This window comes from Strix uralensis, chromosome 7 (genome assembly GCF_047716275.1).
Source record: "Strix uralensis isolate ZFMK-TIS-50842 chromosome 7, bStrUra1, whole genome shotgun sequence".
NCBI lineage: Eukaryota > Metazoa > Chordata > Aves > Strigiformes > Strigidae > Strix > Strix uralensis.
In genome coordinates, this window is record NC_133978.1 from 1,172,502 (window position 1) to 1,195,068 (window position 22,567).

The window sequence follows — 22,567 nt, forward strand, 5'->3', positions numbered from 1 at the left end:
CACAGAATCATTCAGGTTGGAAAAGACCCTTGGGATCATCGAGTCCAACCCTCAGCCCTACTCTACAAAGTTCTCCCCTACACCATATCCCCCAGCAGCTCATCTAAACGACCCTTAAACACATCCAGGGATGGTGACTCCACCCCCTCCCTGGGCAGCCTATTCCACTCTCTGACCACTCTTTCTGTCAAAAATTTTTTCCTAATGTCCAGTCTGAACCTCCCCTGTTGCAGTTTAAAGCCGTTCCCTCTTGTTCTACCACTAATTCCCTGTGAGAAGAGACCAGCACCAACCTCTTACAATGTCCTTTCAGGGAGCTGTAGAGAGTGATGAGGTCTCCCCTCAGCCTTCTCCTCCTCACACTGAACAGTCCCAGCTCCTTCAATCTCTCCTCACAGGATTTATTCTCCAGGCCCTTCCCCAGCCTCGTTGCCCTCCTCTGCCCTCGCTCCAGCACCTCGAGATCTCTCTCATATTGAGGTGCCCAAAACTGGACACAACACTCCAGGTGTGACCTCACCAGTGCAGAGCACAGGGGGACTATCACCTCCCTACTTCTGCTGGCCACACTATTTCTAATACAAGCCAGGATGCCATTGGCTTTCTTGGCCACCTGGGCACACTGCTGGCTCATGTTCAGCTGCTTGTCAATGAGAACCCCCAGATTCTTCTCTTCCACACAGCTCCAGCAACACTTCCCCAAGCCTGTAACCATGCAGGGGGTTGTTGTGGCCCAAGTGCAGTCCTCCCTTGGAGGAGCACAGTGACAGTATCAGAAGGGCAAAAGTAACAAGAAGGGCAATTCCAGTAGGAGATACAGAACGAAATGTTCACAGAAAGGGTGGTGAAGTCATGAGAAAGGGCCCAGAATGGTGGGGGATCTCCATCGCTGGGGATTACCCAGACTCGCCTGGACATGGCCCTCAGCAACCTGCTGTAGCTGTGACCAAGGGGATGGACTAGAAACTTCCAGGGATTCCTTCCGGTTGAATGAGTTTGTGGTTATACATCCACACACAGCTGGAGAGGCATTTGGAAAGAAGCTGAGTAGAGACAGCAGTGGTGGAAACAACAGATCCAAAAGGCATGGATTGTGAAGGTAAAAGGCATGGACTTGCCTCGTGACAGCTCTGAAGGGCAGATTCAGCCCTAGAGTCCACTGCTCTCAAAAAAGAGCAGTACTCTGACAATTCCCCTTGGCTTTCTTCTTTAATATAAAATAACATTAAAATGACACATACCCTGCCTGTATTGCTACTCTGTACAGCTTTCAGAAGTTGTCATGCACCTGTCAAAACGTAATGACTGTATTTTTGAAATTTACCAAGTGAAGCAAGAATCTCCAGGGTCCTCATTGTGGGCTGGATATAAAACCAGAGTTTCTGCAGTGACAGAAGTCCCTGTCTCTGAAGATGTTCCAGCTGGGTAATCAGTATCATGTATTCCTTGATTAGAGTCCGCATAGCAGCAGCCAGGGCATGATTTACCTGTCCGTACTCGAAAGAAGACTTCTCCTCTATAAACCTGTAAAAAGAAAAATGGAAACTTTTTCAGGCAAGGCACCTTCTATAATTTTCAGGGTTTTTATCGTCAGGACACTGTACGAGTAGATCATGCGTTGGAAAGCGCACCCAGCTTCAGCTGGAGTTTCAGGTTTCATATTTGCTCTGTGTCCCGCTGTCTATCCCCCATCACCACATCTCCTAGTATGGAAAGCTGTGGGAAGACGTTTCCTTGCAGATTGCAGGGGAACTAGAATTATTTGCAAAACCACTATGTAAAAAGTGAGAGCCAGGATTTTCAAGGCAATTGTCTTTGCACAAGCAACAGATTAGAGGACAGGAAAAGATCTCAAAAGGAAGCAGTGTGCACCCAGACATGTGGGGAAAGCACTGTTGCTAGCCTCCACACCACACACCACAGCAGAGCTTCATGTGACCACATTTAGATGTCAGTGGAGAGAAGCAGATGCTTCTGAACACAAGTCATATCATCTGGGAGGAGACACGTAAAAGAGATTGGATGAATCACATCCTAAAATGCTTCTTTCTCTTTGCTGATCTTTTAGAATCAAACGCAGACACCTACATAACAAACATCTGCTGTTAGTGAGGTGTACCTTTTAACAATTACTTAAGTTAGCTACCAGAAACTAAGCAGCAGTAGGCTCTCCTGCTCAGAAGCACACAAAGGTTGCCTCAGTCCTGGATGCCCAGAGGAGAAAAAAAAGCAGGAAACATGAAGAAACTCACAGCAGAATGGTAAAACAAGCCAGAATAAGCAGACATATCCTATTTGCACTGTGCCTGAATGTACCAAGACCAAGTCTGGACAAAGTAAAGGTGAAATGAATGAAGAAGTGAACTGGCAGCACAGTGGAGAAACCTGGCAAAAAATAGATGCAGCTAAAACCACTTCAAATAAATTGTCGTTCTTATTTTATATTCCCATAGGTTTAAATTAAGCTTGGAAGTTAACATCTGCACAATGACAGATTCTCTATTCTACAGCCTGATGGTCAAGGGAGAACATCCTCCTCTGACAAAAGTCAGCTTGGTACCTGGTGACAGCAGAGTAACTTGCTGCTACAGGAAGAATCCTGGTCACCAGCTCCTTGATAGACAAGTCCAAGTTTGGATCGACTGAAAACGCTCGGTTCTGCCTGCCTACAATAGGCTGTGCTGTGATGTATCTTCCATCCACACCGATCAGAACGTACAGCAAGTCCTCCACGATCATGGATTCTTGCGAGGCTAATGGCAAGGTACCTGTTTTCAGAGAGACAACAAAAAAAAGAAGACAATCAGAACATGCCATAGTACTACCTGATGGTCCATTCATATCATTTCAGTCTAGTACCTGAAGCTTGAAAGGGAGACATACTACCATTTAAAGAGAACAAAGGAAGATCATATAAAACTGAATCAAGATACAGAGAAATAAAACTGAGTTAGGGTCAACTCCAAAATCATCTACTTTGCCTTCCAGGAAAACAGAATCCTTTGCTCTTTTATAACCAAAGCAAACCAAGTAGACAGGGCTATACATCTGACATCTGTGGCCAAGAGAACATCACTCACAGCTTGTGCTGCTGATCCTTCCATCCAAAAGGGCTCGGCTATACTGGACCCGAGGAGCTCCAATCTTGTCAACAACTCCCCCTACCTCCCCTCCACTGAAATATTCCAATATCAGGATTCAGTTCAAATACCGACACAAAGAAATGCTAGCCCAGCAAAAGCTGCAGGTGACCTGCGAACTGTAGGGCCTCTGAATGGTGCAGTCAGCTACAGACCAGCTGCAAAGAAGCATAAAGGACTCAATCCAAAAGATATCAAGTGTATCAGAAGATCAGGGAACAGAGTGGCTACAACGCTAACTACAGCAAAGCTTATCCTGTGAAACAAGGCAACAATCCCTCTCCATTTGTAGGACTGTACGTGAGAGAGCAGTTACAAGCTTGCTGGAACATACCCTCACAGCACATCCCAAAGGGCCCTGGCAGAAATGCACTGGTGGACAAGCTATTTAACAGCACTTCCAAGAATAAGCCTACAGTTTTCATGCCCCCCTTAGACACAGCCCAAATCCACATCAGGAAGAGGCTACAGGTTTCTTGTAGGAGCCTCCACAGTTCTAGGGAACGGAAACATGAGTTTCTAACTCAGCTGTTCTCTTCCAAAAAATACCTAAATCTAATTATGAATAAGAAACTATACACAGTTCAGCCTAAGGCTAGAATACAATGGCGAGAGATTAGTCCCCTGCTGCTCTGGTGAGAAGACAGACAGCACATCAAGGAGGTTGTTATAGTCTTACTGGAGAGGATATTGAGCCGGGTGGATTGATGAATATTCCCTTGTCAGGTACAACTACAGATTTTTCATCTTAGAATACAGATACAATACTCCTACAGTAGGATTTTACGAAGGCAGTGACTCAATAGAGAAAAAGGACTGGGAAAGTCAAAGCCATTAACATCCCATGGTTCAACAGTGGGACTGGAATTCAGCACAGGAGAAACACTGTGAACAATATAAATTTGGGGGATTTTTTTTTGAACCCCACTCTTCATCTGCAGAGTGCAAAGAGCCAAGTTTTGCTTTCATCCTGAGTGTGATGAAATCTGAACAGCACTTCTGAACAAGTACAAAACATTAAAAGTTAATGCAATTTTCCCTGTGTATCACATACCTATAGGTACCGTTGTGTCAGTGCTTAAACTGGTGCCAATTAAGAAATCGCCAATAAGTGCAGGTCTCTCATACACCCAGGATGGAAATACTGGAATGGGCTGACCAGAATTCTTCTTGTTCTGCTTATCTCGGAGGATTTTTCGTGTAAGCTCAAGAGGCTGTTGGAAAAAGAGAGAGAGAGAGAGAGAGAGAGAGAAAGGAGAAAAAGAGATCTTCAGAAGTCCAAGAAATATTGAATTTTAAGCAGAAATTGACTGTAAACTGGTAACTTGAGAACAGAAAGTAGCATAGCTGATATTTCAGTAGCACGGTGTGGGATTTAGTCTCCCAATGCCATCTAGTCTATTGGTCTCAGTGCTGCAGAGGTGATTTTTAACACAGTTGGCCTTCTTTTTATTGGAGGGTACATCAAATAACACCTTTCTGCACCCCTCCCCACCAGCCTGGGTGTTAGGGATCACACAGGGGAGCAGAACGGGGACATGCACAATCACCAGGCAGCTTACTAGTTTGCAAAGCGCACCAGGAGCAGTAAGTGGTAACATCTTACTCCAGGGGCACTCGCAGACAGGCTAACGAACACCTCTGACCTCGGTTTCTGCGCCCTGCCCACTGAGTAGCTGCATGCCCGATGCCACCCAGATAATCCACCCGCAGAGAGCTGGAAAATGATGGAGTTTTTTACTCTGAAGAGGAGTCAGCGACAGAAGCAAGCTCTTAAAGACCAAAAGACTCTCCACTCCTGGCTCTGTGTCTCTGACACTAAAGTAAATGGAGTGCAAGATTAACTATCAGCTGGAGAGCGCTGCAAGATGTACAACCTACATGAACATTTAGAGCCCCAAGCACACAAACACAGGGGACATGCTTATGAATGCTATTTCTTAAACTCCACAGATGTGTATGTGAAATGGGATAAGCACAGGGTCATTTTACTCTCATAGGAGGTCTCAGTGGAGAGAGGAACTTGGGAAAGAAGCAAATGTACGTGTGAGCTTTCATCTTAAAGAATGGCACTCTGACGTGTGAGAGGTAGTTGATGCACACTGTGGCTAGCACAGGCCATTTTTCACATTCTCAGAGCTGCCCAGTGCCAGGTCTTGAAATCCTTCAAACAAGCATCAGCTCTGGGGCCGCTCCTCCAAGCAGCACTGGTTCCAGGCATGTTTGCTGCAGCCTCACCACTGGCATAACACCAGTACAACGTCCTCAGGGCAGAGAGGCACCCCAAAGCAATGCTATATTTCTGCTTATACTGCATATGTGTGATCTGCCAGAAGGACCTCAAATTCCTCTTCTCCCCTAACAAAACCAGGACTCTTACAGGAGGGTATGGAGAAAGATGAAGCATCAAGTAACTCAAAGGATAGCTAAACTTCACATAAAATAGCAGATCTCAGCATGGGATCGAGTCCTTCATGTGGGTGAACAACTTGAACTCCTTTATAAACCTTAAACCCATACAGTGAGAAAATACTCATCCACTGAAGCAGTATAGAATAGTTTACTTGTCAGTCACAATCTGGACACACAGACATTGGCTAAAGATCACAACATCACGTGCATTTCTCTATCACCTTGAGCTCCAGGTCATTAAAGGAAGACCTGGAGTGGAAGATTTCCCTGTAGCACTGGCCCTGTGCAACATGGCTGTATGAACAAGCTTCTGCTTAGGAAGAGGGCAGCAATCATCTTCCCAAATGGCAGGGAGGAATGAGTTGGAAGAAAAGCTCCAGAAATCATAGACCTCGCCATCACATCATCTCCATGAACCATGTATACTTATGAGAGCAGACTAAGAAAGTATCTAAGTCCAAAAGCTTCTGAGGCATTGCGCTAATTATGGGAGACCATACAAGCTAACAGAGCCAGGTAAGATCTCAACAGCACGTGTGCATGGAAGACAGTACTATAAAACAGAGACAGTTCAGTGAAATGGAGTATATGAAAGTTACATCTTGGAAATTCAGAGACATGAAGTAATTTCTGTCTCCAAATGCCAAAATGAAATCAGATCATAGACTCATAGAATGGTTTGGGTTGGAAGGGACCTTTAAAGATCATTCAGTCCAACACCCCTGCCATGGGCAGGGACAACTTTTACTAGATCAGGTTGCTCAAAGCCCCGTCCAACCCAACTTGGAACACTGCCAGGGATGGAGCATCCCATCTAAATCTACTCTCTTTCTGTTTGAAACTGCTGCTCCTTGTCCTGTCACTATAGGCCCTGGTAAAGTCTTACTCCATCTTCCTTGTAAGCCCCCTTTATATATCGAAAGGCTGCAGTAAGGTCTCCCCAGAGCCTTCTCTTCTCCAGCTGAACCCCCCCAACTCTCTCAGCCTGTCCTCACAGGGGAGGTGCTCCAGCCCCTGAGCATCTTCGTGGCCTCCTCTGGACCCGCTCGAGCAGGTCCGTGTCCTTCTGATGTTGGTGCCCCCAGAGCTGGACACAGCACTGCAGGGGGGCTCTCACGAGAGCGGAGCAGAGGGGGAGAATCCCCCTCCCTCGCCCTGCTGCCCACACTGCTCTGGATGCAGCCCAGGGTAAAGTTGGTTTTCTGGGCTGCAAGTGCACATTGCTGGCTCATGTCCAATTTTTTTTTCACCAGTATCCCCAAGCCCTTCTCCACAGAGCTGTTCTCCATCCCTTCATCTCCCAGTCTGTACCAATAGTGGGGACTGCCAGGACCTTGCACTTGGCCTTGCTGAACATCATGAGGTTCACATGGGCCCACTCCTCCAGCCTGTCCAGGTCCCTCTGGATGGCACATCCCTTCCCTCCAGCGTGTGACCGCACCACACAGCTGGGTGTCATCGGCAAACCTGCTGAGAGTGCCTTGATCCCATTAGGTATGTCACTGAGGAGGACATTAAACTAGTATTGGTCCCAGTATGGACCCCTGAGGGACACCGCTCGTTACTGGTTTCCATTTGGACATTAAGCCATTGACTGTAGCACTCTGATGCGGCCATCCAGCCAATTCCTTACCTATCCAGTACTCTCCTTTCCTTCTTGGCCCTGGAAAATACTTACTGTAAAATTTCCTACTTCCACACTACACAAGAATTAGCCCAATAGCTCCTAGTGCCTCAGAGAAATCCCTGAAACGAGATGAGCTCACGGCACTGTGAGGGAGCATGCTGGCACCACCATCCCTGTGAGCTCACAGGCTGGGTGGAGTAAGGGTGTGGGCTGTGGCATCTGTCCCTAATAAGAGGGCAGGGACTGAGGCCTATTCCTTATAGTGATCGTGACAAGGAGCAGCCAGAACCCCTGAAGCAAATGCAGAACCTCCTTCCCGAGGGACTGCTTCCTCTTCACTAGCAATTGGCTGGGATAACAAGAGGCAGGGAGCTTTTTCTGGAGTTCAACTAGCTCTAGCATGAATTTGTTAACTGACAGTGTTCAAAAAAGCTGATGCAGTTTTGGCTATAAAGGGCACAGCTACCTGAAAGGGAACAGGTAACTTTTACCACCTCGATGATTCTTGAGCTAAAACTGGTCTAAGCAGCAACTCCAATCACTGAAAGATCACTAGATGATCTAACCGTGTCAAGTAATCACAGGGCAGATGGTACAGCACTTGAGGCACCGGTGACAAAGCATGTCTTGGGGGCATGAATCACTTCTCTGCAACTTCAAATTTAGATCATTGTCAATACAGGCTTCGATGACAGCCTGGATAAAACTCCCAGGACTGAAAGTGTGGCCCTCAGGTGTCAGCCTGGCACTTAAAAGCCCATGGGATAGGGTGGCGGTTTGCCGCTGTCGTGCTGATGAACCTGCATCTGCTATCTTAAGCAATGACAGTGCCCAGATTCATCGAGGTAGAGAAAGAGCTCACCTTCGAGCTCAATGAATGCCAACTGCACCAAAGGGCTCCCTGCACTGCAGCCCTGGCGCCAGGGAAGATGGGCTGCAGTGGGCACACACTGGACTTAGAGCGCATGATCAAGGAGGCGTGGTGAGGGCAGCTGGGCTTTGTTGGGTCTGGCCAACAGAAGGTCTAAGAGCAGCCTACAGGAAGGACAAGTACCAAGGTGATGGGTGAAACCTAGCTCCTCAGTGGCAGGAAGTTCAGGCAGCCACGGACAGAAGCTGCCTTCTGGGGGTATTGACATCAGGCATGAAGAGACACCTCTTCCCGCAGAGGGGGAGCAGCCATGGGATGGGTCAGCAGGGAGGTGGGGTACCTCCCTCCTGGGGGGCTGCAGGACTCAGATGGACAAAACAACAGCTGCCCTGATCTAGTCTGGGTGACAGTGTTGCCGTGGGAGAGAGGCTGCACTGGACAACCCCAGCAGTTCCCTCTACCAGGGCCACAATGAATCTGTGGAAACACTGGCAGCTATCCTCCATGCCCCATGAATGAAGATGGTGCCACAAGGATCACAAAGAGAGTTGCTCAAGTGAGAGCCTCACGTCTGTTAATGCAGTGTGAAGGATCACTCCAGGGCTTGTGCCAGCGCACAGCCTGGCTTCTAGAAGAGAGGTGGAGAAATAAATCAATTGTAATTATTATGACTACTTGACAGCCCTCCTGGGAAGTGGCTCTAGCAGAAACTCTGGGTCTAGAGATTTCATCTATGTGTGTTGATACAGACCTATTAACTCAACGGCCCCGAGCACCTGCCCGTTAGGGCCTTTTTATCAGTTTCAGCTCTTTAAGTCTGAACAAAGTATAAATGGAGCAGCAGTGAGGCACAAATCTTTGAACTGGTTTGCATTGTCATTTCAATTCCTTTAGTTGGGAACTGCATATCCCAGAGAACACCACACTCTTCTTTCCTCTTTTAGGAAGTCTGCACATAAATCCTATTAAAAAAATCAGTTGTCTTACTGGAAATTCATCTTCCCTTCATGATCCAAATCAACCACTTGACTCAGATCACCTGTGAAGGATTTGGATGAGTCAGGCATGTATTTCAGTCTGTGCAGACATGTATTTCACAGTGTATGTGGAACAAGGCTGGTTTCATCACTGTCTGACAGAGGGAGGGGCTTGGACTCTCTCTGTTTAGGATGTGAATTCCCCTTCATCACATGCACATACAGCCCTTCAAGCTGAGAGACCTGTCAGGTGCCCCAAAACACCGGACATGGAGGGTCCATTCCTCTAGCTGTCAATGGCCTGCAGTGATCTGACCACCACAGCAAACTCCCCACTTGGTGACATCATCTACTGCCATCACCTTCACCAGGGACAGGAGGGCGTTCCCTGGAAGGTGTTAGCTCTGCTCAGCCACTGCCACAGAAAGATCTTCACAGACTGAGGAGTAACTGCACATCTGCTGGAGAGCTCAACAGCAAAGGCTGGCGGGACACATCGCGAATGTGAACGCTGCCACGTGGCCAAGACAGGCCCAGCAGAGCCACGACACGAGCAGCTGAGGGAAGCACACACCTCACCAATGCGGACAGACCCCGTGCACTAACGAGGCATAGATGTGCCTCCACTGAGCGAGGGCACAGGACTGCCACAACAGAGGCTGCAGATGGAGAAAACCCCAGCGTGTGATTTCTGAGCATCCACAAGCAGGCCAGCATCCTCAGAAACAGTCACCTTCAGAGCCTGGAGGCTTGTCCCCTGTTAGATCTTATTGATCAGTCATCAGAAGGCAGAAACAAACCTCCGGGACAAAGGTAAGCTGCAAAATTTTAAATGGAAGCATTTGCACATTTTGTCCAATTACTCACACACTACAGACATCTGAGCATCTTTTTCCCCTTCTCCACACTTATCACTCTTTCACCTCTGTCCAAATAACTGTCCACACACAGTTGCTCCTGTGCCTTCTGCAGCCAAAATGCCCTTATCTCGATCCACAAGCTTTTTGTTGTATTTTTCTCCCCGCTGTCCTGTCGAGCAGGGTGAGTCAAGGTCAACCCATCACAGTATAGCTATTTATACAAATGATCACAGGAAACAGATGTTGGGATTTAAGTAATAATTGCCCCTTTGCACTTCCTGCCTCCCGGCCTACTGATAACGAAATGCTCGCTTAACTCTTTTCTAAGCCTGTGCAATGATACAGTTTACTTCTACAGCAGGTTTTTTAATTCCTTATTGTCTTTGGGATCACTTTGCAGCATTTATTTCAGGAACTCAAACAGCTAAGTAGACGGAACGGCTGTGTCCACTTGGGGAATGATTATGTGAGGCATTGTACCCACATTATCTGAGAGAGTGGAACTTCTAGCCAGGATGGAGACACACCACAGGGGCTGGTGAGCTCCTGAGCAAGCACTGCCACAAGCAGAAAAGGAAACGTCAGCACAGCTTAAAGTGTGAAATGGGAAAATTAAATAACATTAAACCCCTCCAGTCAGAACTGTCATGGCCTAAACTTGACTTTAAAAAGGCCGCTTTTATTAAGAACAGCACAAAGATTTAATATAACCTGACTCAGAAATTTTGAGAGACAATTTAGATTATCTGCACAGATAGGAACATTTATAATTCCACTAGATGATAAAAGTTAAGAGCACAGCTATACATGTGAGCAGAAGGGAAAGATTTTGTACCCAAAGCCTGGGAAGAAACAGTACCTGCTGTACACTGGAGTTGGCTGTGACACTGCCCAGCTGCTTGCGTAGCTCCTCAAGCTCCTGCAGAGATATCTTGGAAGTAGATGAGGGAATGGAAAAATTTGTGCTGCCACTGGTTGCTGCATTCGCTGCAAGTTCAGCCCTTTCTTTAGCATTTTGTTGCAGATACTGGAGTGTCTGTATATACACAAAAAAGAAAAGGTTTTGTGAATGCTGATCAGCATACACTAAAGCAAAAAACATATGACCAGAAGACTGTTGTGCTGAATCAGACCACAGGTCTTTCTGTCACAGATTCCTGTGTCTTAGTGGTTTATATCAAGAAAAGTGTAATAGTGCTTTAATAATTAGGTAAACACTAGAACTGGTGCATGCTGACTGGTGCAATGCTGACTTCCAAAAGTCAGGCTGGACTCAGCAACAGCCTTACTCCAGAACAGCACTACTCAAAGCATGCTGCTGTCCTGCAAGAGGACACCTCAGAGACTTCTGGTGTCCCTAACTAGGTGTTACCAGCCTTCCTGCTGTCCCAGGGCTGCAGTAGTTGAATGCCCTTAGGGATCACCAATCACGGTTGGGTGTAATCACCCTCACCCAGGCACTGCTGACAGCGTAGCACATGCTCGCAAACTCCACTGCCACCAGGGACTGACTGCCTGTAGGGTAAGGCAGGTTGTCTTCCACTCATGTAAGTTCCTATAAAGTCAGATAGTAGCATTTCGCTGAAAACTGCCATCAGAAAGCATGCTGTATTTAAAATCATTGCACAGTTTCTACTGCTGGATACTTGTAATACATCCAGTTCTAAAGGAGACACAAACCTCTTTGTCTTCTGTGAGTTTTGACAGTAGATAAACTAAAGAATCTAGATGTCTTGTATTTTTAGATTTCAGCTCATCATACTTCTTTAAAAAATCTTCAGGAGTCCGAGAAAACTCTGCTATTTTTACCTGTAAGACACCACGTTAATATTGGATGTTTAATGTACATTATTATCACAGCATTCAAAAGAGGAGCATTGTGCAAGGGTGGGGACAAGGTGCAGGCTGCTGCTGCTGCCAAAGTACCCAAATTATGTCAAACCCAGGGAATGGGACTGAAGGCTGCAGCGTTGGTCTCCTACTAATAACTATGCTGGAGGAGAGTGGGGGTCCTGGCATTCAGGTGATGGAGAAGGGACTGCGGGAGAGTAAAGATGAAGGTAAGCACAAGATCTGTATCAGGGCTTGCTTTGCACATGCTCAGCCTGAAGCAACATAATTTTGTATCAGCGGGTTTATTAAGGGATTTGGCATTGACAAAGCCACGTCTGCACACTGGGAGAGACATCAGCAAACTGGACGGAGCCCAGTACAGAGCCATGGAGACAGTGGGGCGTACTGCCCATTGCCCAAAGGGGTTACAGACCCTGCTCCCAGGGGCTCAGCAAAAGCACCACAGGCACTGCCCCAAACTGCGACACGGAAAATCCCAGCTGGGCCTGGGCAAACTGGAGAGAGTTTGCGACCCTGAGGACACAGCCAGAGTGATGGAGGAATCTCCTGGAGATCTTCAAAACACAGCTAAGCAGTCTGCTGTAGCCGTGATGCTGGCCCTGCTGTGAACAAGGGGTTGGGCTGCAGGTCTCCGGCTCTGCCTCCTACTTAAATCTTTCTACAAGTCTACGAAGTGTAGCTGTCAGTGTAAATGACACATAAGACTGGAATTAGAGAAAATAAGCAGTTCAGGCTACAAAGATCTGAACTTTCAGACGGAGTTAACAATTTTCTAGCATCTACAGCTTGACTGATGGATTGCTTTTAAAAAGGACATTAAAAAGCAGTATTATGGCCACAGAAGTGTGCCTGGTCATGAGGGCATCAGGCTTTAATGCCTAATACCTGGGTGATATTCAGAAAAAAAGTCAGGTACCGTTCATATAATCACATTTCATACAGTTACTATTTTTCATTTGTTTTATTCCTCCAGAGGACAACCCCTCTAATCAAAATTTGAAACAAGCATCGCAGACAAAAAATAAGCTCCCTTCTTTGAACTCACCCCCCCCACCAGTTCTAACAATCCTCATGTTCTTCTAACCAATCTCTCCCAGATGCATGGATTTTACCTTTTTCCTGATATAATGTTTCTACTTTATAGCCAAAACTGAGATTCCAGATCAGATTATCGGATTTTTTTACCAGTGCCAACGTGACTTCACCATTCTTCTCAGAAAAACTTGTGACAGCCATTACCCCTTCCAACACATGTCCAGTTCTGCACCCACAAAAGTCATCTCACAGAAGAGTAGAGTAAGGACAAGGTAGTTCACATCACAGGCCAAGAGAAATCACGCTGAGGAATGTTTGTCTTGAATTTCTCCTTAGGGAGGACCGTGCTCCCAGAGCTGCAGGAACCTCTATCAGCGGCCGCAAAGGAAACACACTGCCTCAGGAGTCCTGCCAGCCCCCCGTAAGGTCTGAAATGCCCCTCAGCTGTGACTACACTACGTCAGCGCTTACCTTGGCGCTGTGCGCAGAGACGGTCGTGGTAACATAAGGCGTTCGATTCTTCTGCAGGAGATCGATGTAGACTTCGGCTCCCTCCCCCCCGTGCACGCGCAGCAGGCTGAGCAACTCATTGACATCGTGGTGAATGCGGAACTCACTCATGCTCCCACCTGAGGCTACAAGCTCCGTGGGGTGCAAAAATAAAGGTGGCAAGTTATTATTTCACTGCTCCAAATGAAAATATATCCGCACAAAAACCATCTCCTGACTACGTTATGAGCCTGCAGGGTATGCTAAAATACTTGACTGGAACAAAGAAATACGTGTAAGGGGAGGAAGCAAGCAAACCAGAAATACTCATTATCGTGCCTGATTTAACTATACCTGTACAAACCCACCTCAAATGTTGGTGAACCAGCAGAGGATTTTTCAATCTCAAAATCACACTGGCAGTGAAAAAGTTCCTGAGTCGTCCTAAGTAGTGCTGGTTCATGTACTGACAGACCCCAGACACAGCTGAAATGGCTGGCTTCGGCAGCCCACCCATGCTGCTGCTTCTGAAGTTATTCAAAAGCAGTTTTTCCAAGTTTAGGGGTCTTTATATTCTACTGTCCATTTTATTAACAGACAAGCACCAAATTCTGCAAAGTTACTTACATTATGGATGCAGAATTAAGAGCCATGCAAGTCCAGAGTTTAATGTGAATATGGACACACTTTTGGTTTGCCAAAATCGTTGAATCATTTAGGCTGGAACACATCTCTGCAAGCCTCAGTCCAACTCTCCACCCAAAAATTAGTCAAATTAGAGCAGGCTGTGCAGGGCCTTGTCCAGCCCAAGCTTAAATATCTCTAAAGATCTAGATTCCCTCACCACTCAGGGCCCCAATCCTCACCTGGAAACACCTTTTCCTAATACTCAACTGCAATTTCCCATGCTGCAGCTTACGCTGGTGCCTCTGGGGCTCTTGCTGTGCCCATTTTCAGCAGAGTCTGGGCCCAGCACCTCTGGGACCCCTTTGGGCAGCAGGAGATGCCATTGGATCCCCCTTCACCTCCTCATCTCCGGCTGAGCAAGCCCAGCTCCCCAGCCTCTCCTTGTATGCCCTGGCCTCCCCCCACCATCACCAGACCCTCCCCAGGCTTCAGTTTATCATTTTCTGATGAGAGCCCCCAGACTGGCCAGAGGGTTTTGGATGTGGTGTCACAGCCGAGGCGCTCCCTCTCCTTTACCTGTTGGCTCTGTCCTTGCCCACTGGGGTGAGGACTGGCCTTTGCTGGCCCCAGGGCATGGTGCTGGTTGTATCCACCCTCCTGCCCTGGTCCTCTGGCTCCCTCTCTACCAGGTGCCCTCCAGCCAGGCACCACCCACACTCTGCTGCTGTTTGGGTTACCATGGTCCTGGGGACTCAGCATTTGCATTTTTTTCAATTCTTTAAGGTTTCTGTGAGCCCCACCTCTCCAGCCTGTCAAGGTCCCACTGAGTGGTCACCACAAGCCCGATCCCACGCACCCCTCACCCCTACTTACCAAAAGCTGTCTCTCCTGTCACCCTGCCTGCCAAAGGACACGTCAGTCGTCACCTGCCCCAGCAGCGACGATCGGCACCAGCAACAACCTCCAGCTCCCCCTCGGGCTACTGAAGCGGTCGGGGGTCAAGAGCGGGAGGAACGAGGAGAGGCTGGGGGAGCTGGGCTGGCTCAGACGGAGCCGAGGAGGCGAAGGGGGACCCAGCGGCGTCTCCCCCTGCCCAAAGGGGTCCCGGAGGCGCCGGACTCTGCTCCGAGAGGCACAGCGGGAGCCCCAGAGGCACCGGCACAAGCTGCAGCACAGGAAACCCCAGCCGGCCCCAAGGAAACAGCCCGTCCCCGTGCGAGCCTGGGACGGGCCCCGAGCGGTGGGGGATCCCCATCCCCGAGGATGCCCCGACTCGCCTGGACATGGCCCCCAGCCACCCGCTGCAGCTGAGGCGTTGGCCCTGATGGGAGCGGGGTCGGGCCGGAGCCGCCCCCACTCAGGTGCCGCGGTGGGTCCCTCTGCTCCCCGGCCGCTGCCCGCCCGAGGAGGGCTGGGGGGCACCCCCATCGCACCCCATCCCATCCCACCCCGGCCCGGCCCGGCCCGGCCCTACCTGCCCGCCCGGAAGTGCCGCCGCCGCCGCCCGGAAGCGCGCCCCGCGCATGCGGACTAGGCCGGGGGGGACGGGACGGGACGGGACGGGACGGGACGGGACGGGACGGGAGGGGGTGGCCCCGCCCCCCCCGCCATGCTGCCGCTGCCGCCCGGGCTGCGCCGCCGCCTGCGGGAGAGCCCGCCCCCCCTGCCGCCCCCCTCGCCCCCGCCGCCCTGCGCCCCGCCGCCGCCCCCGCCCTTCACCTTCGCCCCCCGCCGCCTCCGCCTCGGCCCCCACCACCCGCTCCTGGAGGTGAGGGGCCGCCCCCCCGCGCTCGGGCTGTGCGGGAAGCCTGCGCCCTCAGCCCCCCCGCGCCGCCGCGGCAGGGTGTGCTGGGGGGGGTGGGGGCAGGCCTGCCCGCCCACCGCCCCTCTCTGCTCCTCTCCTAGGATGGGGACGTTCACAGGCACCTCTACCTCCAGGGCGTCCTCACCGGCCTCGCCGAGGTGGCCGAGAGACCCAAGTAAGTGCGGCCGGCCCGCGGCGGTGCCTCCGGCTTCACCCACCCGGGGGGGGGCGAGGCAGCGTGGGGGCCCTCCTCGTGTCCGTGGCCTTCAGAGGCCAAGGGGGAGAAATGGGTCAAAAGAGAAGACGGGCATGCGTTGCAAAGCGGTTTGAGGAAGGAAAATGAGGTGCTATAGTTTGCAAACCTCAACGTCCTGCTGAAAAGGTCAAAAATTGGTATTTCGTGTTGCAGTCAGCTGTCTGAACACTGCCGCCTTCTCCTGCTGGATGTGATGTCCTTTCACTGAGAGTTCCCCACAAGCAGATAAGGCATCGATTATATGTCTGACAACTGGGATTGTAGCTAAACAAAGAGGGTTTAAGTGGCAGGTTACTATTTACTGAGTCAAAACAGTGGGAAGGCTGTGTGGTACAGACGGCCCCAATTAGGAAAGCTGGGGAAGAACCTTCATCTTGCTTTAAAACCTGCTCTCGTATATAAAATTGAGGAGGTGCTTTGAGGATTGTATGACGTTATCTTACAGATGCCTGCTAAACAGAGTTGGCACAAAGTTTCAACCCACAGCTGCAAATTTAAGGTCAAACAGCTTATTTCTCACATTGCTGCTTGTTGTTTATTCATAATCGAAGCACCACTTCACAGGGCAATAATACATATGATGCTCAAGCCATAATGGCAAATAAGAGTTTCCAACTGCCAGCACCATTGTAATCTTCATTCCATTGCACCTTGCATTTAATTTAGGTATTATTCAGCAGAAATGCCACAAGTAAATAAAGTCATCTAGAGGGATGAAGCTTGAATTAAGGCTCTAACTTCATTTAAGGCGTGGATGTCCTAATTTCCCTGCAGGGTGTCTGAATTCAGTTGCCACATCTCTGGGTGCTGCCAGGTCTTTGATACACTGGAGGGCTATGAGCACCACTACAACACGCTGCACAGGAACGTCTGCTCCTTCTGCAAGCGCTCCTTTCCATCGGGGCATCTCTTGGATATTCACATCTTGGAGTGGCACGACTCGCTCTTCCAGATAATGGCTGAGAAGCAAAACATGGTGAGTTGCCATGCCCAGCCCTTCGCTGGTGGTTGGTGTGCACGGCACGGGCTGGCTCCCTTAGAGACTGACTGTTTGGGGAGGGCATCCACGTCCCCAGCTGACACCACTTGCCTTTTCCAATGATGACTTTTTTTTCCCCCTGTCTTTCAGTACAAGTGTTTGGTAGAAGGCTGTGCGGAGAAGTTGAAGAGCAGCAAGGACAGAAAGGATCACTTGGTCACTGTTCACCTTTATCCTGCTGACTTTAGGTTTGATAGACCAAAGAAAACAAAAAGGTAACTGCAGAATTGCAATACCACAACTGGTTTTCCCCTGTAGAAGTGATGTTCTCTGCTGTTGCACTCCCTTTCCAGAGTAAGCAAGTTTATATCCTAAGAGGCTCAGAAATGACATTTGCTGCTGTTTGTAAGAATGGATAAACTTGCAATCCTTTCTATGGCAATGTTTTATAGAATCATAGAACCATCTAGGTTGGAAAAGCCCTTGAAGCTCCTCCAGTCCAACCATGAACCTCACACTGACCGTTCCCAACTCCACCAGATCCCTCAGCGCTGGGTCAGCCCGACTCTTCAACCCCTCCAGGGATGGGGACTCCCCCCCTGCCCTGGGCAGCCCATTCCAACGCCCAACAACCCCTTCTGGACAGAAATCCTTCCTAAGAGCCAGTCTGACCCTGCCCTGGCGCAGCTTGAGGCCATTCCCTCTTGTCCTGGCGCTTGTTCCTTGGTTCAAGAGACTCATCCCCCCTCTCTGCACCCTCCTTTCAGGGAGTTGTAGAGGGCCATGAGGTCTCCCCTCAGCCTCCTCTTCTCCAGACTAAACCCCCCCAGTTCCCTCAGCCGCTCCCCATCAGACCTGTGCTCCAGACCCTGCACCAGCTCCGTTGCCCTTCTCTGGACACACTCGAGTAATTAGTTAACTTTAATTAATTTACTTGATCTTAATGTTGTAGTGCATCTTATTCCTCTTCCCACATGGCTTGAGGCTCTGCTCTGTTTGTGCCATCTCAAGCGTAGACGCAAAGCCTAGCATCTGTGTGTCACTTTGTGCATGTTTCCTGCTTTGCTCCCCAACCCTTTGCAATATTCCCGTTCCCCAAAAGCACAGGTAGAGCAGAGGCAGACTTTGTAAGTTTGGGAAATGGCTTTCTCAGCTGGCTGCTGGTTTCAAGCACTGCTTTCACCACAGGGACTGATGTTGTTTAACACCTTCCTCAAAGACCTGAGTGGTGGGATGGAGAGACAATTTCTTTGCTGGCAGGGTGGTGTGGCCCTGGGATGGGTGCCCAAAGGGACAGGGGCCTGGGCTTGTGGAGTCTTTCAAAGCTTGCTTGGGTAGCCTGGTGTGAACCCTCTAGTCCAACCCACTAGGCCCGTTCAATGATTTACACTTTATGGACTGAAGAACAGAACTTGGGGACAAAACTGTGTCCTATAATGCAGCAACCCTGCATGCTTAAGTAGAAACTCATACAAGCCTATTGCGCAGCTCTCCAGCAGCCTTCTGGCTGCTCCTGGTGGTTTGCACAGCCAGATCTCTGTGCCTCCCTGCAGTAACTCACCTAAGTTGGACTTGACCAGTTTCATCATTTCCTTTGCTCTAGGCCCACGTGGCAGCTGCTGAGAAAAGATACAAATTTTTGTCTCTGCAGTGTCCCCAAGCACGTGAGCGCTGCCGTGAAGCAGGGTGCCAGCGTGCCGATGGATGTGAGCGTGGAGATGTCGGAGCAATTCCAGGTGGACCCGATGGAAATAGGGCCCGGTGAGAACATGGAGATCCCTCAGCCTGCGGCCAGCCCCGGCCCCTCGGTGCCAGAGAAACGACTCTATAAATCCAGGTCTGTACTGTTGGCCTCCACAGGCAAAAATTTCTGGGGCGTGGACCACCTTAATTGCGTTTTGCAGTGCCTAGTGCAGCATGGCTCAGGGTGCTTCTGTGTTGAAGATAAAAGAGGTAGGATTTCCATATAGGTTTTAAAAGCCATTTTTGAAAGAGGAAAGCGTAAGGAAGGACAGAGCATGCGTGCACCGTGAAAGCCATGTCGGCAGTTTGCTGTTAGTCTGCCCGCCCGTGATGTCTTTGCAGGGTATTGCGGAATGGCGTGGGTCTGAAGGGAAGAGCTCTGTCCTGAAATACTCAAACAAGTTTCAGTTGTGTTCTGTAATGCTTTCCCATCCCAGCTGACTCGGGGCTGAGCTGGTGCGTCTCACTGGAGCTGTCAGTGCTCCTGTGCAGTCGCAGGACAAGGCACAAATAAAGCAGGTGAACGTCTGCTCTGAATCTTAGGTTTTGCAAGGCCAGAGCAGCGTTGCTGTTTTTTCTGTTTGGAATTTTTTTTTAATAAAATCTTTACAAAAAGTTGAAACTGAATTGCCTAATGCTGGCTTGACTTTTGAAATCCGCCTCATCATGTGCTGTTTAACCTGTATGAGATACAAGGTAGCCATCAAACAGTCACCACCCTCACCCCAGCACCTGGATCAGTGTCATTTCATTCATCATTTTAATCATCTCTCAGCATAAAGGTTAATATGGTTTTGCCTGAACTATTCCAGTTAGCAAAGGGATTCTTGTGTGTTGAGTTTGCTGCGTCTGTGACACACTGGCAGTCTGAAGGCAGCACCCTGAGCCCACGACTGCGCTGGAGCACTGTGGGGAAACTTGCCTCTGCCCTCGGCTCCCTCTCGCTCTCACTCTGTAAAACGAGGTGAGCCCTGCTGTTTCAGGGCTTTCCCATGAGTTGTGGAGTCTGAAAGTGCTTGCAGCATGCTACAGCCAGTTGGGCCTGCTTTTCTACGTCATGGTTTGCCCAACAAAATTCTGTCCCTAAACGGCTGCCACAGTGACGTTTTAACTTCACTGCCTTGTCCAGCCTAACAGCGTATAAACCAGAAAGAAACGGTTGCTTGGATTCAATGTGATGCTGCAGGTCAAAAGGAAGATTTGCTGCTGAAAGGCCACACTTTTACTGCTGCTTCTGCTCTCCTGCTCTTCACAAGCATGTGCTTCCACAAAAAAACACTGCAACTGCCCAAAGGCATACTACATTTTGTAACACTTTACCTAGTGCTAAAGAGGGGAGAGGCCTCCAGAACTTAGAGAACCATCTCGGTTGGAAAAGCCCTTGAAGCTCCTCCAGTCCAACCATGAACCTCACACTGACTGTTCCCAACTCCACCAGATCCCTCAGCACTGGGTCAACCCGACTCTTCAACCCCTCCAGGGATGGGGACTCCCCCCCTGCCCTGGGCAGCCCATTCCAACGCCCAACAACCCCTTCTGGACAGAAATCCTTCCTAAGAGCCAGTCTGACCCTGTCCTGGCGCAGCTTGAGGCCATTCCCTCTTGTCCTGGCGCTTGTTCCTTGGCTCAAGAGACTCATCCCCCCTCTCTGCACCCTCCTTTCAGGTAGCTGTAGAGGGCGATGAGGTCTCCCCTCAGCCTCCTCTTCTCCAGACTAAACCCCCCCAGTTCCCTCAGCCGCTCCCCATCAGACCTGTGCTCCAGACCCTGCACCAGCTTTGTTTTCATTTCAACTTAATGAAATGTGCAGAATAAACAGGAAAGCAGACCAGTATTTCACCCATTTTTTGAATTACCCTTTGGTGATGTAGATGTCCTCCCCCACTACCTTGCTCTTCCCACTGTGGGAGCTTGAAATGCTACACAAGAGGTAAAGTGTCCCGGTGATCCTGCGAGAGGTGAGGTCTTAATGTGTATTAAAGCCTGTCTCCCTTTCCAGGGTCCCATCCACAATTTGCTTTGGACAAGGTGCCACCCGAGGATTTAAAGGACCAAGGAAGAAAGTCTGAAGGTCAGTGCACCAGATTTGTGCGAGATGAGAAGGCGCCGGCAGCTGCCGCTTGCGAACATCAGCAGTGGCCCAGCAGCCGAGCGGGGATGTTTGTGGTTGTGTGCAAGGGCCCCGCTCCCTGCGGGGAAGGCAGAAGGGCAAAAACGGGGATCATGTGGCAGCAGTTCGGGATACATCAACACTTTGGGAAGTGCTTTGCTACCGTCCCTTCCTGCCTCTGTACCACTTCCCTTTGGCAGCTTTTCAAGCCGACCTGTGCTTATATTTATCCCTCCTGAGACAACATTCTCTTTTCTAATCCCTTCTGAAATCAAACTACAAATAAATCCATCTGCCTCTGTGCTGTGAGTTTTTGTGTCCCATCAGTGCCAGGACCACTCTGGGCAGCCGTGGCTTTCTAGATGGAGGGTCGCATCTTGCCTGAGTTTGCAAATGGCAAATGCTGTTCTGGAGCTCCAGGCAGCTGCACGGATCGCAGGGACTTTGTGAAAAACTTGCAAGGAATCACTGCCAAAAAAGCAGCAGGGGTAACGCCAAGCAAAATACACCGTGTCCCCTCTTCCTGCAGGAAGCCCTGCATCCCCCCGCCGCTGTCCTGCAGGCAAGGTATCACCCTTCCCTGCCCGCCCTGCTTGTCCAGGGGAGAATCAAAATGGAATCCAAAGAAAGAGCGGTGTAGATTACAGCAATTAATTCTTTTAATTTAATTCTTTCATTTTCTCACTGTTTTTAAAAGCTGCCAGCGAGGACAGCCCTTGGGACAGCATGTAGGTGTGGGGCGGGTTGAACTCCCCATCAGTTGCTCCCAGAGAGTCTCAGACTGCAGTGAAGCACTGTGTTGTGGAGGTGAGGGGAGACCAGCTGCCGGATCTGAGACTACGTGGGATTATTTTTTTGATTTTTTGCCTTTTGGGAGCAAAAAAACAGATTCAAGAAATTCCAAGACAAAATCTGCTGACTGTATGGAACCTGGAACCACTGACAGAAAGGAAAACAGAACAAAAAGCATTGGTCCCTCATTCTAACCTTCTCCATCTCACTGGAGTCTGCTCCCCGCTCCCTGGCACGTGCTCTGGAGCCCACGCAAAAGGTTTGCCCAGGCCTGGAAAAGGTTTCTGGTGCCTTGCAGTTCATTTCCACAGGGAGTTAAAGTGGCTTCCAACTACGTGAATAAATAAAAGGAATTTTTACAAAATTGCTTCGTAGAGAATTTAAATGCTGTTCTGAAGCCCAGGTAGAATCAGATATGAAGAAGAAACCTCCCTTTGCTCCAAATACCCCCAAAACCAGGTTGAGATGGAGGTTATTTTTCCTCTCTCATTTTTCCCTATTAATCTCATCCTGCCAGCAGAAAAGATTGTTTGGAAACAGAGAGCCAAGCTCAGCGTGCTGCCGCCAGATCTCGGGGCCCTGTTGAACTGTGACACTTGTTATAAAATTGTCCATAAAATTAAAAAGAGGTTGCTGGAATGGCATTTATCCAAGAAGCTTAGGATCTATAATGGCTTTTTTTCCCTTCCCCCTTTCCAGGAGGAACAAAGGATAAAAAGGGCTTTGAAAAAAATCCTTGCAAATAGGAGCAGGGAGTGATGCTTACAGAGACAGATTTCCCTGTGAGTTTTAAAATGCTTCACTGTTTAAAACTCAGGTGGCTTGTCTGGCCTTAATCCTTGCTCCTTGGCCTCTGGGAGAGGCCAGCTGGCAGCCCTGCGATGGAAGGGGGAGGGAGGGAGGGAGGCCGGCCCAGGTGGGGCAGGGGAGAGGGGAGCAGCTGGTTAGGGCACGGAGCCCCTGACACACCCCCATGTGCACACCCCCCCAC

The 22,567-nt window shown here is 49.5% G+C and overlaps 2 protein-coding genes across 10 annotated transcripts in view; one reads left to right on the top strand and one right to left on the bottom strand.

Annotated features, from left to right (window-relative positions):
* TUBGCP2 (tubulin gamma complex component 2) overlaps positions 1-15,396 on the bottom strand; it is a 38,353-nt gene extending 22,957 nt beyond the window's left edge. For 6 of the 8 annotated variants that reach the window (XM_074874101.1, XM_074874100.1, XM_074874099.1 and 3 more), the window contains exons 1-7: positions 15,367-15,384; positions 13,248-13,418; positions 11,568-11,696; positions 10,747-10,923; positions 4,195-4,354; positions 2,561-2,768; positions 1,325-1,524 (exon numbers count right to left, since the gene is read on the bottom strand). In XM_074874101.1, coding sequence (XP_074730202.1) covers positions 1,325-1,524; positions 2,561-2,768; positions 4,195-4,354; positions 10,747-10,923; positions 11,568-11,696; positions 13,248-13,397 — 1,024 coding nt within the window. In that variant the 5' untranslated portion in view covers positions 13,398-13,418; positions 15,367-15,384. Of the gene's footprint in view, positions 1-1,324; positions 1,525-2,560; positions 2,769-4,194; positions 4,355-10,746; positions 10,924-11,567; positions 11,697-13,247; positions 13,419-15,366 lie in introns of all 8 variants that reach the window. The other 2 variants (XM_074874102.1, XM_074874104.1) reach the window with 2 other exon arrangements.
* An 85-nt stretch (positions 15,397-15,481) lies between these two features.
* ZNF511 (zinc finger protein 511) lies at positions 15,482-21,704 on the top strand. 2 transcript variants are annotated; one of them, XM_074874111.1, is made up of 7 exons: positions 15,482-15,660; positions 15,798-15,871; positions 16,727-16,928; positions 17,082-17,206; positions 18,583-18,768; positions 20,674-20,745; positions 21,482-21,704. In XM_074874111.1, exons 1-6 carry the CDS (start codon positions 15,502-15,504, stop codon positions 20,741-20,743), a joined length of 816 nt encoding a protein of 271 aa, XP_074730212.1. In that variant the 5' UTR covers positions 15,482-15,501; the 3' UTR covers positions 20,744-20,745; positions 21,482-21,704. The 2 variants fall into 2 exon arrangements, with proteins under 2 accessions (XP_074730212.1, XP_074730211.1); XM_074874110.1 differs by lacking the exon at positions 21,482-21,704 and having other exon boundaries at positions 20,674-21,086.
* The last annotated feature ends 863 nt before the right edge of the window (positions 21,705-22,567 follow it).

What these genes read in the sequence shown, in the direction of transcription:
- ZNF511 (XM_074874111.1), top strand. Translation starts at nt 15,502, where the DNA reads ATGCTGCCGCTGCCGCCCGGGCTGCGCCGCCGCCTGCGGGAGAGCCCG. An exon ending in GAGGTGGCCGAGAGACCCAA is followed by an intron (nt 15,872 to 16,726) that starts GTAAGTGCGGCC and finishes ATTTCCCTGCAG; the next exon opens with GGTGTCTGAATTCAGTTGCC. An exon ending in TGGCTGAGAAGCAAAACATG is followed by an intron (nt 16,929 to 17,081) that starts GTGAGTTGCCAT and finishes CCTGTCTTTCAG; the next exon opens with TACAAGTGTTTGGTAGAAGG.